Genomic DNA, 15,618 nt, shown 5'->3' on the forward strand with positions numbered 1-15,618 from the left:
AGTATCATTCATTTCTTGATCTGTATAGCCTCTCTGCAGCAGTTTTTCCTCTGTATGTGTTACACTTTCTTCATACATGTTATCCTCAGTATTCAGCCTATAATGTCATAAATATTTAATGTTTACCACTTGTGGAATAATATGTCATGGATGCATGCTCGTATGATGCAGTGTGTTATTCTGACAGCATCCTTTTCTATAAGACCGAGTCTGCATATTACCATCTTCCTGTTTCACTATTGTAACATCTAGGAAGTCAATGGTGGTTTTGGAACTCTTGATCTCAAAGTCTAGACATTTTGTAGTGGTCTTTAAGAAATTCACAAATTGACCCAATTCATTTTTGCTGCAATCCCATAACATAAATATGTCATCCACAATTCATTTGTAATAAAGGAGCCTATCTCTCCAGGTGATATTGGCATGAAATATAAGATCCAACTCCCACTGTGCCATTACTATATTTGAATATGAGTTGGCACATGATGTGCCCATTGCCACCCCCCATTTCTGTATGTAATATTGGTTTCCAAAGGTTAAAACATTATTCTCTAGTATAATATCTAATAAGGAGCATAGTTGCATGATATCAGCTGCAGTATATTCATTAGTCATATGCAATAATCTTCTGATGGATTCAACACCATAATTATTCGGGATGACTTGTAAATAGGCTTTTTACATCCATAGTTACAAATAATATACCTCTATGGAGATTTTATTATGACTGTATCTTGATAACATCAACAAAAAGTCCTCTGAATCTCTTAAGACTGTTGTTGCTTTAGTCAATGCTCCCTTAAGTCATTGTTCTGTATAAATGGAAAGGGGTTCTGTAATCCAACCTGCACCTGAAACTATGGATCACATAGGAGGATTATGTAATTGTTTATGTATTTTTGGCATCCCCTTTATCATTAGTACTAGTGGATCTTTCACCAATAAATATTCATATAACTCTGGGATGATCAAATGTGTCAGCATGAGGTCATACAGACTATGGTTCACATCCATTATCAATTTATCCAGCTCATGACTTCATATAGGTTTATAGGTGTTGACACAATTTAATAATTCAAGCATTTTCAGTTCATACCATAAGCTATCCATTACAATGATCGCTCCTACATTGTCTGCAGGTCTTATTATAATTGAGTCATTGTTCATCAGTCTTTGTAAGGCATCCTTTCATCCTTGATCATATTATGAAAGCCTTTAGACCTATTTGTTTGTCTCATGTGGAAAACATCCTCTTCACAAATGTATCTACGGTGGGGGGGGGGGGGCAGCATTGGAACCATAAGACTTTGTTTCTTAAAATTAGTAGCCATATTTGTCTCATGTGCCACATTCATATTATTTCGATTAAACATTTGTTTTAAGGCTATATTTCTAACAAAGTACTTTATATCAAATACAAATTCACTATATCTTGATAGTGCTGCAGGAATAAAGGTCAAACCTTTATTTAAAGTCTTACATTCATTGTCTGTTAGCACATAGTTTGATAGGTTCACCACTAAACCTAGTGTCTGATCATTTACATGGATATTTTGCATTTCTTCCGGTCCCTGCTTTGTGACCAATTCCTCTGATGCAGATCTTTCTGCTTCAGAAAAATTGGAAAATTGGAAAAAAACAGGTAAACTGGAAGTTTTAGGACAAACACCTGCTGGCCAATTGGTGTTATTTATCATACTGTCCATAGTAGTAGTCTGTGTAACACAGAATGGAACTGAAATGCTTGCTTGTGGAACTAAAATGCTTGCTTGTATTGAATTCTGTTCTCTTATTTCTGTATTAACAGTATTAACCAAAGTATTGTTACTTTCATTCACATCTTGGTTCCTAGTGCTCACTGGAATATTAATAATGGCATTTTCATTCAAACTGCCTTCTTTTTTCTTTTTCTTTATCCCTACTTGGTATAAGCACATCCCATTTTCTCTTTTCTTTGTTTGCTTTGTTGGTGTGTGAATGCTCACTGTTAGTCGTATTAATAATTTTGTCTTTTGCTCCATTTTTCTCATCTCCAGGCCATTCAAACATATTCATACTAAGAAAGTCATTAAAATTGAGCATAAGCTTCTTGGTCTTTGTTTCATTTAATTTATTATCATATTTAATCAATGCTATCCAAAATGTAGTCGGGTAGAGTAGCTTTCTTTAGTTCCTTCTGCTTAGATTCCAGGAACTGCTCTACCTCCTTCTCAATAGGCAGGAAGTATTCTAATGGCAGCTTGATGTAGCTAAAACTTGTATTCATATTTATTTCTTGCCATTTTGCTAACAACTCTGGATACATATTTCCATATGAAGGCATACATTTTATTTGCATTCCCCTGGGTATCAGGCCATGAATAATACATGCTTCTAAGTGGAAATGCTCCCATTGCAAACACTTCAGTTTAAAGGCATCATTTTCTTCTTGTTTATAAACAGTTAAATGTTGTTCAAATGAGTCACTTACTGTTTCTATGGCCTGCCCATCATTCAAAAAACTCATCTGTAGCAAAGGATTGCTGCTATTGTTGGAAATAAACATTTCTTTGACCATATTTTTAAGTTCTGGGTCCTTTGACTCAAATTAACATCTCTTTCTTGACGGTAGTTTAGCTTCACTTGATTGCTCTCTGCCATGTTTAGTTTACAGGAAGACAAAAAGACAAGAAACTGATAAATTAAATCCAAGTAAACCAATGAACCACTTTAAGAAATTGAATCCAGAAAAGCATAAACAAGAAGTGATGCCACGGCTGAATACACTTGTTGAAATATGTAAACTCTTAAAAACACATAAAATAAAGGAGAGGAGTGCTTTCGGCTTTTAGCCTTCTTCAGATCTGACTTCCTGTTTGTCAGGTGCTCATTTAAATACTATAAGGTAGTTCTACTGCCACCAGCTAGCTACTCTAAGGCTCTTAACAGGGTATCCCATTATACTGAGTGAAAGAGTGAAATTAATACTAATATAAATGGTAATGTTGACTGATCAGCAAGACTTTCAGGATCGTGATGTCACAGCATCACTAAATAAATATAAGTACTCTCAAGGGTTAAATATTTCCTAAAAAGACTAGCCACAATGAAAAGTATAGATATATTTAATAATAAATAACATAGAGAACATGAAAATACCAACTATCTATTTACAATAAACACCAGAATTTCATGACAGGAAATATTAAAAATAAAGCAGATGGAAAGATTCACACAGATACAGGAAAAAAATACTTAACTAATCTTACTATATTTTCCTGACTGATCTAAATAATTACTGTTTCCTACTTACTTAATAGAGCAAGGCAAGGTGATGTGGGTGAGTGATCTTTCTTGTCAGGTTTCACAAACAGACTACCCCTGAGACTTCTATCTCATGTAGTATTAAAGCATCATTTCACTGCTGGATTACTGAATGACATTACATCTGGTCACTTGACTCTGTGATTACCACACTACCCCTTTACTAGAAGCTGAGCCAGGATTATGCACAGATGTGTCATAATGCACACACATAAAGCTTTGCTAAGATGTGTTACAGCATCTGGAAGCTATAAAACCATTTCAACACTTCCACCCTTCCAGGGTATCAATGAGTTCACCACTAAGGGCAATACAGCAGGATTCCTAGTCCTTGTTTTCACAGACATTGTATCACTGGCTGCATAAAGACCTGTGAGATACAATCTTTATGGCTTATACCAAGTAATTTAATTTCAGGTTATTTTTCAAAGTTAGCTGGACTAAGATTAAATTATTCTCTTCCAGTATCCTCTGTTGCAATATATTCATTTCAACAGTTATAATACAGTCTTACATACAGGTATATTTATTTTCTGTCCAGCAGGACCCACTGTTGGCACATTATTTAACACAAGCAACTCTACAATTACATTTTCAGCACAAGCACCTGTTCAAATCAGTTTGATATACAAATGGCATATAATTATTTACAAAACTCCAGCAGTTATGCTGGCATATGTTACACATCCACTGCCCTACTCCTGGCATAGCTGGCACTACCTCACATCATCACATGTAGTACTGTATTTAATTGTATATTTGCATTTCTCTCCCCAGCCCTCTTTTTCATTTTGCTTTCTCCTTGTTGCCTTTCCTTTTGATTTGGTTTATTGCTTCTCTCCATTTGTTTTCCATTTTTCTACAACAATGTTCACAGTAACACCTGTGGTACTGCCACAGACTACCAACCCAGAAGACCAACTCTACTTTCTCCATTACCTGCCTAGGCTGCCAGGGCCACCTCCCTGTAGGTGGTGGGTCCTCTATCCATATCTCTAGTGGGGATTCACAGATCAGGGTCACTGTGGTTCCCACTAGTGGCTGTGCCATGAATGAGAACCTTTTTATTCACAGAAGTCATTTTGCATTACCAGTAGTGGAGCTGGTGGACCAGTGTTTTGGTTACCGCACTGGAGATCTGAAAAGATTCTTCTTGTAGTTTGCAGAGTCCCATCCCTTCCCAGTACTGGTATCATCATCAAAATCAGGACCCAGTGGTAAAGGAGCCCAAGACGGGCCTGTGCTCCCACTGGGTCTGACACTGGCAGGATAACACTGCTGGTTATACTCACCCTATTCCCCATCCTGGCATTCCCTCCCCTTTTGTGTCTATTCCTTCCCTTTCTTGTTGTCCAGTCAACCCCATCACCACTGTCTTCCCTTTGTCTGGTTTCTCCTAATCTACTGTGCTTTCCCTGCATCAGTGCATCATCAGGTCCCATGTCAATTTTGTCTGTCTTTTATATTTTTCATGTCTACCTACTACCTACCCTAACCCTTTTTCCACTACTTCAACTTTCCTTAATTCCTTCCCTAAATTACTTTCTTGTTATATATATATATATATATATATATATATATATATATATATATATATATATATATATATATATAGACACACACACACACACACACACAATGGGCTTCTGTCCCTAAAATGAATCACCCTAGCTTCCCAGCACCTTTCCTTTCATTACTTAGCAGTTTCCCTTATGTGCTTCCCCCACTCAATTCCCCTTTTTGCATAACTGTCCTATAATCCCATTCCACCCTCAAGGAAAAAGTTATTAAAGTGGAAAGGGATGATGATGAAACTGCATGTGTTGGGAGATGAGGAAATAATGACAGAAAATGATTTTTTATGCTGTTCTTAAGGAGAATAATAACAAAAACTATACAGAACAGTAAATTCATAAAGTAGCAGAAAGTATTCAAAGAACTAAAGCAAACTTGGGAATGGAGAAAGATTTTAACAAAAGTAATGACTGCAAGTAAGGATGCCTAAAATAGGCAAAAGGAAGCTGGAATTTACTGGAGAGAATTAGCAAAGGAACCAAGGTATTGGTAGCAAATAACTAGGGAGAGAAAGTTAATAGAGAGTGATGAGGCCAAGCAGTAGTTTGGACGGTGAGATAGAGACTGCCTTCCATACCAGGACTGATAAAAGAATCTAGACAAAGAGTAGAGGTTAAGGAAGTGCTAAGTGAAAGACCGGCTATGACAGAATTTTTCTTGAGTGTAGAACAGAAACAGTTGTTAAAAATGAATAATTAGTAAGGCATATAAAATATTACATGATACTATAAAAATCATTCAGATGAGGTTAAAAAGATTGGGAAGGGAGACTAGAAAGGCAATTTACCAGGAAACAACTGGAATATATCTGCATGGCTCCCAAGTATGCAACAGTAAGTATTGCAGGGTAAGGATTTTTGCTCAGATGTGTTTGCATAGGTATTTGTGTACTCCAAACAGACTTCAGAAAATTTTTCATCAGGAAGAGAGCAAATGCTTGGGGGTGTAATAGGAAAGAGAGAGTTAACTTGAAATGTGTTACACAAATGTAGCAAGTTGGCAGGTTTTAATAATTTCCTAGAGAATGTTTGTGAGAAATGCTGGGAGAACAAAGTGTTGTAACTAAGGAAATTATTATTTTCGGCTAACATAGGGTTTGAAATGTTTAGACATAGTATGGCCTTACTATGTTTAATTCTATTGGTTGTCAAAAAAACAATTAATAGAAAATGGAAATCAACAACTAAACCATATGCATCTGAAGTAGTAAATATCGTAAATAATCCTGAAGAACTGGAGGTTGGATTCTTAGAAAAAGCAATAAGCAAATTTCATAGAATACATGACACACACACACACACACAATATATACAAGAGAAATGGAATGTGTGGGAACACACCAGCCAAATACTATTCAGGAGACAGTTTCAGTTTTAAGGGAATGAAGGAACTGAACAATGTATGTAATGTTGAGGTGAACAGTAATTGCTAAAAAGGAAACATATATACTGCATCAAAAAATGTTACTGTGGTTTATTTTGTTTTATATTAATACAGGTGTACCCATGTCACTGTTTTAGTTGTGATTTAGCAAAGTTGTTTATAAAAAAAAAAAAAATAGATGAAGGAACTGTACTGATTCCATCAAGGCTGCCAGCTCCTTTTGCCATCTTGTCACTTTTGTACACATGTGAATATGCTGAGCTGTACTGATGCACTTACACACATTAAGTTCCTGAAAGTTTCCCATCTCATTCCTTGGCAACCACTGGGGAATATGCCTTCACCACAGGCCCTGCTCTGACCATGAGGATTTTTTTTAATAACTACTGTGTTCATACAGCTGTTTCATCACATAATCATTAATGAGTCTTAAGTTATGTCAGGCCTGACAGTTAAACAGTGGCCAACACATCTGTGATCTCCATGTTTCTGAATCCCAGGGAGGGTATTGAAACAGTAAGAACTTGTAAAAAAACATCCAGGGAAAACAAAGCATTCTTTCAGTTTTAATCCAGCAATAAATGATGAATCAAATTCTCCAAAAGCAATGAGAAACCACTTAACCAATAGCAATTGTTATTGTTTAAGCTGGTTTTGCATTGCTTTTGGAGAATTTGACTCATCATTTTTTGTTGGATTAAAACTGAAAGAACGCTTAATTTTCCCTGGATGGTTTTTACAAGTTATTGGTGTTTGTCTTAACCATTGTTTGCTGTTCGTTTTGAGTTCTGAGGGTATGGAAACAGATCACACTGTCATTTTAACTTTTCAGATTTTCAGAATTGCTGAAAGAAGCTGTCTTGGTGGAAATAAAAAAGGCAATGTGTCAGGAAGCACAATCTGTAGATACTACTAGAGCCATAAAGGTTGCAGGTCTGAATGATTCCTACTCAAGTAAACCATGTTTTAGGAAACAGAATTTTTAAACTAGATTAAAAATCCAATTGTTTTTCCTTAGAATAAATGTATGTATAAATGGATGCACTTCATTTAGTGGTTTAAATATTTTATTCAACTTGAAAAAGCTTCTATTTTAGTCTGAATACTGTGTGTTTATTCAGTATTTTAATGGACAAATTAATTTATTTGTTACACAATTTACAGTTTGATTTTACTCTATTCTGGGCTTCTATTTTTGAACTTTGGTTACTAATAACCTTCTATCTGAAACAAGCACATTGAAGATGACTTCCACTTTGTTACTACTGATCCTACTACAAACTATCAGTTTTCTGTGGAACCATCTGTCTAGGCCAGAGAAAGGTCATAGTGAAGTTCATTTAAACAATGTCTACTTGTATTCCTCTGTCAGCTTTATTCTAATCTAGTTATAAAAAAGGGACATATGTGGTATCAGCTATGTCTGGCCACAACTACATGTTGCCTGTTGTCCATGAAACTGATGTACACAAACAGATTTCCCTCAAGTGTCTCTCCATGATTTTTCCTGACAGTCCTGCTAGGCTAACAGGCTTCTGTTTCCTGAATTTTTCCTAAACTGGGTAAAGCCTTTCCTTGTGTATAGTTCTCAGGCAATTATGAAGGTGGATAGTTCTCTACTGAAAACCAGCATCAGGGGATCTTCTAGTACACTGGCAAAATTTCTGAGGACTATGAAAAACAGTCCTTTTTGTCACTTTTTTCCTTCCATAGAGCAGCAAGTTCTTTCTGACACCCTTCCTTCTCTATTATGTTGTATACTGCTCTCTGCTCTCTGTCATTCCTCCCTCCAAGCATGGCATTCTCTTTATTTTCCTTTTAAAACATACATAAAATATTCATTCTGTTCTGCTGCTTTTTAACAGTCTTCTGTAATCTGTCTCTCATCTTTGCTTAGCTCAGCATAGCCTATTCCTTCTTACTTTCCTTAATTCTTTTTGCGTTCTTGATATATATATATATATATATATATATATATATATATATATATATATATATATATATATTTATATATGAATGTGTGCATGTGTGTATGTGTGCTAATGTACTTCTGCTGTTCTCCATGTATTGTACCTCCTTCACCTTCTCCTCCACCTCCTGTATACTTTGTTTTATGGCTTATTTGTAAGCATCATCTTCCAGTGTACTAGCATCAGCCTTTCATACGTTTTCCCTTTCTGCATTTTCTTTGTGTTCTTGCTCACGGTTCTAAGTACTCCATCCCTGACTCATTCCCATAGTTGCTTGCTCCATCAGTTTGTTCTTAGAACCCTATCATTCTCTTCAGCTGATTGCAATCTACTCCCTAAAACCAGTCTGTCATCTTTATCCTTTTGTTTATACCTCTCTTGCACTCTAAATCACATGGTGCTATGATCACTGTCCGTCATGATGAAGCCTTCACCTGGACATTCCTGTCTCCATCCCTTCACCTATTGACTAGACCAACTCCCAGAATTCTATCCTGTCTGTAAGTGCCACACCAGATGACTAAACCCTTCATGGTGAAAGACCTCAGTCATCTCCTGCTCCCTTTTCTGCTTTGAAATCGGAATCTCCAAGTCTAGTACTGGCTAAAACATGACCTCCAAGACTATAACCCTTTTCTTCCTACCCCACTACTTTATTCTCTTCTGCAGTCTCTCATCCTCTGACCTGATATGCCTAAGGATGGATACACTATATCAATCCATAAACATTTCTCCCTTCCTCTCTCTTAACCTACAGGCTGCTTACCCTACACTAACACATTGCTCTCTCCTGATCCCCACAAAGGGTTGTATTCTTCCTCCTCAGTGACTTCACATTTGATACCATCCTTTATATAACTTTTCTCCACAACCACCCCCCCAACTGTCATTCACTGACTGATATACTTGCACACTTCCATGATTTATACAAGCCTTGAAGGGTCAGACTTTCAGATTTATGCATCTTTAGTGTATATGTGTATATATATATATATATATATATATATATATATATATATATATATGTGTATATATATATATATATATATATATATATATATATATACACACACACACACACACACACACACACACACACACACACACACACACACACACACACTCACACTCAATATCCATTTATGTATTACAGAGTGGGGAAACAATAAAGGTGCTGAAGTTTAACCCCCTACATCAAAGCCCATCCCAAGTTTCACTGGATCAAACATTGATGTTTCTGGTTCATTGAACCATGTTTCGATGTAGACAAGTTCGTTGAATTGATATAAATAGGTTCATAGGTTTATAGGCTAGTACTAAGCTAACTGCTATTTTAAGCCTAGCCAATTATCCCTTGTGAGACTCAAACCCTGCACCTTGTGTTTGTAAGGCAAACACCATGACCATTAGGTCACAACAAGCAAAATTAAAGTTTAGATATCTAATAAAATAAATGGATTTATGATGAAAAAGTTTCAAGAGGGCAATGATTTTTAGTCAAATTTGTTAGGAAAGATTCTATTCATTTTGGTTGCTGTCTCTTTATTAGCAGTGTCTTTTAGACATAAAATAAATTCTTCAAATTGAGGTGATGAAGATTTCTTCCAGTTCCTTGTGATGATCTTTCTGACCACTGCAATAATTGCCCAAGAATAAGTAGAAAAAGTCTTTTTTCAGATTTTCAGCTTCTATAATATTGAATAGAATTAACTCTTTTGTAAGTATAAACAAATCAATCCATAAATCTTTAAAAATATCTTTAAGCCTTCCTCAAAATTCAGATAACATAGAACAATCAAAAATGTTTGTGACCAGTTGACATTGCTATGTTTTTACATCTCCAGCCTTCAACTACAGAATTTATATTAACTTTGCTACACTATTAGGAGTCAATAATCTCTAGAAATGAATTTCCAAGTAAACAACCTCCAAAATATAGGGTCTATATTACATCAGCAAAAACTCTCTTGAATGAACGTCATTTCATCGAAAATGCTATTCATTGAATTCTGCTCTTGTGGGTGACTGCACCCCCCACACACCCCGAATATTATATATACCAACTCTGAGATTGCACTATAGTGAATAAAGGGCACATTTTCTGATCTTCACTGTACTATGATCTCACTAGGCACAGTTCGATGAATGGCATGTTTGATGTAAGTGCACCAAAAATGCCATTCGCTGAACAGAATTTTTGATGATCTAATAGGGACCCAATTTATACACTAGGATGTTTTTGAAATAGAAAGAATAATCTGTTTTTTTTTTTTATTTAGACCATTTAGTTTGATTTTCTTTAGTAATAAAGTTCTAGCATTTATCATTCAAATTGTTATAATCAACTGCTAATTTTGAGTGTAATGTGGAAATCAAATTATTAATGTATTGATCATTATAAATAATATCATTTAAAAAAATTAACACTTGGGGAAATCATTTACTCATAGAATTAGAAATGTGCCAGAATTTATTGTGAATTAAAGTAATAATTGATTTAAATGAGATGAATTTCTAATATCTATATTAAACTATATACATACAGATTCAATTGATTTAATTTTTAAGCCATTAAAACATTGATGCCAACAAAAGAATATTTTTCCCAATTAGGAAGTATATGAATTAGAACTTCATTTGTTGTAGTTTTACTAAGGAGAGTGGAATAAGAGTCTGAAACCAAAGTTTGTAATTTGAATTATTTGAGATTATGCTTTTAAAGTTCTTTAGTATTTTACTTATAAAGTCAGATTTTGTAGGAAGATAGATTGTAAATTGTATACAATTACAAATAAATATCTAGATTGGATTATAGAATGTGTGATTGTTAACATTTAGAAATTTTAATTTGTTCATATTAAGAATTTGATATCAATTTTCCAATTCAAATTATAATTATTAACAAGACAGTTAAAAGTAGATTTAAATATTATTGTTTTTGCTTTGTATCTGTATTAGGAAAGTTAATGCCTCCAGAGTTCCAGGGTATAATATGATGTATTAAGCTCAATCTACGTCTATTTGGATAGCATAAAAATCTATTAATTTATTTATTCTTTTGATTTATTTCTTGTTGGGTGGTAGAATAAGAGATTGATTTATGTATCACATTTCTGGAAATAATATCGTTTTAATATTTGTAATCTATCTTTAAATGTAATAACAATTTTGTTCAAAAAGGTAATAAGATTAGTTCTTGATGATATATTTTTTCATAGTTAAAATGTAATGTTCCTTCAGTTGTTTTAATATAGTTATACATAAGTAAAGTAGATTAGAAGATTCATTACAAAATAAGTTAAGATCTGAGTTTAATGAACCTTTACTATTAATGAGAAAGTAATTAGATTTAGACTTTTTGAAATGGAGATTAGAAATTATTTGGAATTTTTCTATAACACATTTTAATTCTTTTAAATAGTGCATAAAAAGGAGAAAACAATTCTACTTCCAATAAAGAGGAAATAAATCACCTCAATAATAAATGTAATGACTTGATATCATACAAAACCAAAATAGCAATAGAAAAATGTAAAATAGCTTCGTACTCGAGATCTCCTCAACATCTAAAAAAAATTATAAAAAGAATTAGATTTCAAACCAGTAATAATAATGTCAGTGGAGAAAAATAAGATAAGAACAAATCATATACAGACATCAGAAATATTTTAGAAGTTTTTAGATCTTATTACATTTCCTTAAATCAAAATGTTACCAATGATGAAATAGAGATAGCATCTATAATTTATTGATCTTTCATTAAAAAATCACTCCCTCTCAAAAAATTAACTTATTAAGACCTATAACACTTCAAAAGGTAAATCAGAAAATAAAAATTATAAAACCTAACAAAGCTCCTGGTAATGACAGTAATATTCCAGAATTATATAAATTATTTCCTCAAAAAAATATAGCTGACTTATATAAAGTCATGATAGATGTGCAGAACCAAGAAAATCTTCCTCCATTTTGGAAATTTTCTTTAATTATACCTATTAAAAAGGAAGGTAAGAATCCTGAACTATGTTCTGAATAGAGACCCATATGGGTCTATATTACAAGCTGAAAGAGTCTCTTCTTTGAACACTTAAATGGCAACAAGTAAAGAGTGAGTGCTGGAAACTACGAACAGCCACTTCTGTGAATTTTTCCCCGCGAAAAAAATTCACTTGGCCGTTATTCGGAATTGCCTTTTTTCCAATGTAGAGCAATCTCAGAGTTTGTATATTTAGTTGGGGTGTGGGGGCAAAGACCCACCACTTGATTAGTGTTCTAAAGTTTGTTTTTTATGTTTACAGCCAAGTGAATTTTTTCCCTAAGAAAAAATTCGCAGAAGTGGCAGTTCGTGGTTTACAGCTTTCGCTCTTTACATGTCAACCTTTATGTGTTTGAAGAAACAACTCTTTCAGTATATAATATAGACCATAACATTTTTATGTCCATTCAAACTGACAGACTGAAAATAATTTTACCTAATTTAATTGGTTTAGGTCAGTCCAGCTTTATTCATAAAAGACAAACTTCTGATAATATCAAAATACTTATTACTTTAATTTATGTTATGAATATTAGAATAATTGATTTTATGAATATTAGAAAACAGCAATCCATTTTTATTAGCTTAGATATTGAAAAAGCATTTGATTCTCTGGACTGGAATGTTTTTATTCAAAGCTTTGATTCAGTTTGACTTCCCTCCTCAATTTATTCAAAGCTAAAATCCATCTATAATAATAATAATAATAAAGTCTATGTCAAATTAGGCCCTTTTACCTCAAACTTCATAAATATAACAAACAGAACTAGACAAGGCTGTCCCCTTCCCCTCTTTTATTTGACCTTGTTATTAAAATATTTGCAATTTTAATTAATTCTAACTCAAAGATACAGGGCTTAGAAATTAATCAAGATTATAAATAAAAAATTATGCTATTTCCAGATGATGTTTTATTTACTCTTATAATTTATTCTTATGAGTTTTCACTGTGAATGCACAGCAAGACTGAAAGACTTGATGTGTTATCACTATATTTTAAATGATTAATATTATAGAAATAATGGATATTTTTGTTTCTAGATTCCATGACGATTAATGGACAGAAATTATGTTTTGTTGTCTTTCCACAATGTGATGTTTCAGAAGAAGAGGCAACTCCACTGAATCATTCCTAGTTTATGAAGTATGCAAAGACACGGCACAGTTGGAATGGAGTTTTACTTGAATGAAGTTGAGGCGTTAAAACAGACTACCTAAAATGTAGTCACATATCTTAGAGTTTTCTGATTGTATGTAAAAAGATGGGTTCTCTTTTGATAAGCTTCTGCTGTTTGCACATTGTCGAACTACACAGGCAAAATGGAGTAATACCATCCCATTTTTATTAAATGTACCATATCTTGAAAGATGAACTGGAATCATTTTCAGAAAAAATGAACAACATTGACAATAGTCATACCTGGAGGAAATTTTTAATTTTTATTCTGTAGACTATTACACACGGTCAAATGAATATTCACATTCCTCCTTTAGGCAGATTCCATAGCCATAGCATTTATTAATCATGTACTGCAAATTCTATGGGAATTAGCCACTACTAATATCTTTGGCAGGGGGCTTTTCTCACTATGAGTTAGAATGTTTTTAGAATGATTCCACCACTGACTTGTGCATATTTACAAAGTAGCTACAAAAGAACCACATTTTTTTAAAGAAATAGACCAAATCAGCAGAATTCAAAAGGTCATATTTTAACTGAACAAATGAATGTATGTTAAGTGAACAGTCCATGATGTGGAATGTCTATGAAAAATGAGTCCATGTACTGACAAATACTGTTCCTGTAAATGGTTTGCTGCATGTTTTAAATTAGTTTTGCTCATATGACACACTGAAAACACTGTACATGCTCTTTGCTAGGCTCACTGTTTTGCAATCATTTTTGGAAAAGTAGGAGGTGAGACCTAAATGCTTATTCTATGACACATCCTACCTGTGGCATCTGAAGAGAAGGTCAGAGGTTACAGCTCTGGTACTAAATGAAATAACACAGAAATACCACTGCAAACATTAATGCAATGATTACTACAAATACATCATACCACTACATAACCTAGTAATAAAAAGTAGAAGTGAAACTTTGTAATACCCAAGGTACATCTTTATCCAATTGGCACAGATATATGCAGGAAGTGGAAGGGAGAATGTGATACATATCAATGATCTTGGAATATTCAGTACTGAAGCTTGCTGTCAATAGGAATGAAGCCCAGAAATAAGTATCAAAAAAGTAAACACAAATGATAAAAAGTCATGGCTACATATCCTGGAAAGGGATCTGAGAGTGACCACATTAAGTGCAATGATATGATACAGCATGAATGAAGGTCTGGAATGATATCATAATGTCCAACAGTAAAATCATCAGTTGAATATGGGAATCCTAAGAATTACAACTTAATTAGAGCACTTTTGCATTTTGAGGGACCCAGAACACAATTTCAGTGAGGATATAGTCAAGGTAGAGGAAGTTTATAAGAAGGCAATAAAATAGTATAAAAAGTTTCAACTTCACTCATTAGAGCCCTAATTAAAAAACTCAAAACAACAACCCTTTCAGCTGACCTCTTCCCTGCAGACTACCTCCAAAATGCTGCTGAGGTTATAGCATTCCCTGTCTCTATTTTGATAAACAGAATCATAAATGAAGCCTGTTTCCCCTCTGTCTGGAAAATATCACATGTCATACCACTCCACAAAGGAGGCAGCTCCATTAAGCTGTAAAACTATAGACCAATAGCTATCCTTTCCCCTCTGGCTAAAATTATGAAAAGTGTATCCATAAACAACTCTTACATTACCTTATTCAACATAATCTTCTGGCAAATTCCCAGCATGGATTTAGACTACAGCACAGTACCACCACAACCATCCTCTCCTTTTCTAATGTCATAAATTCCAACCATTTAACAACAAACTATCTTCTGCCCTGTTTCTCAATCTTTCCAAGGCCTTCAACATGGTTAACCACCAGCTACTCTTACTTACCCTAAAGAAAATATCCTAAACAACCATGCCATACGATGGTTTCAATCTTATCTTAGTGGAAGACAGCAGGCTGTCCTTTGTCAGGACAAACTCTCCACTCTTCTCACCATTACCCTTGGTGTCCCTCAAGGCTCCATATTAGGTCCCCTTCTTTTCTCCCTCTTTATCAATGACCTCCACACTGTAATCCCAGATACAGCCTGAATACAATATGCCAATGACACCACCCTGATTTGTTCAGCTTCTACCCCTACAGATCTCCTTAGTTTAACCCAGAAAACCTTTAATACAGTGGAAAACTGGCTCTCTAATAAACAGCTGATATTAAACCCTAATAAAACA

General features: G+C 34.2%; 1 protein-coding gene across 1 annotated transcript in view; it reads left to right on the top strand.

The window, feature by feature from the left end:
* The window catches only part of SLC7A10 (solute carrier family 7 member 10), a 363,114-nt gene extending 348,056 nt beyond the window's left edge, over window positions 1–15,058 (top strand). Inside the window, exon 11 of the mRNA XM_044081727.1 lies at window positions 13,309–15,058. Coding sequence (XP_043937662.1) covers window positions 13,309–13,403 — 95 coding nt within the window. The 3' untranslated portion in view covers window positions 13,404–15,058. The remainder of the gene's footprint in view (window positions 1–13,308) is intronic.
* The last annotated feature ends 560 nt before the right edge of the window (window positions 15,059–15,618 follow it).

Source organism: Protopterus annectens, chromosome 8.part1 (assembly GCF_019279795.1).
Source record: "Protopterus annectens isolate FY-2018-M chromosome 8.part1, PAN1.0, whole genome shotgun sequence".
Lineage (NCBI taxonomy): Eukaryota > Metazoa > Chordata > Ceratodontiformes > Protopteridae > Protopterus > Protopterus annectens.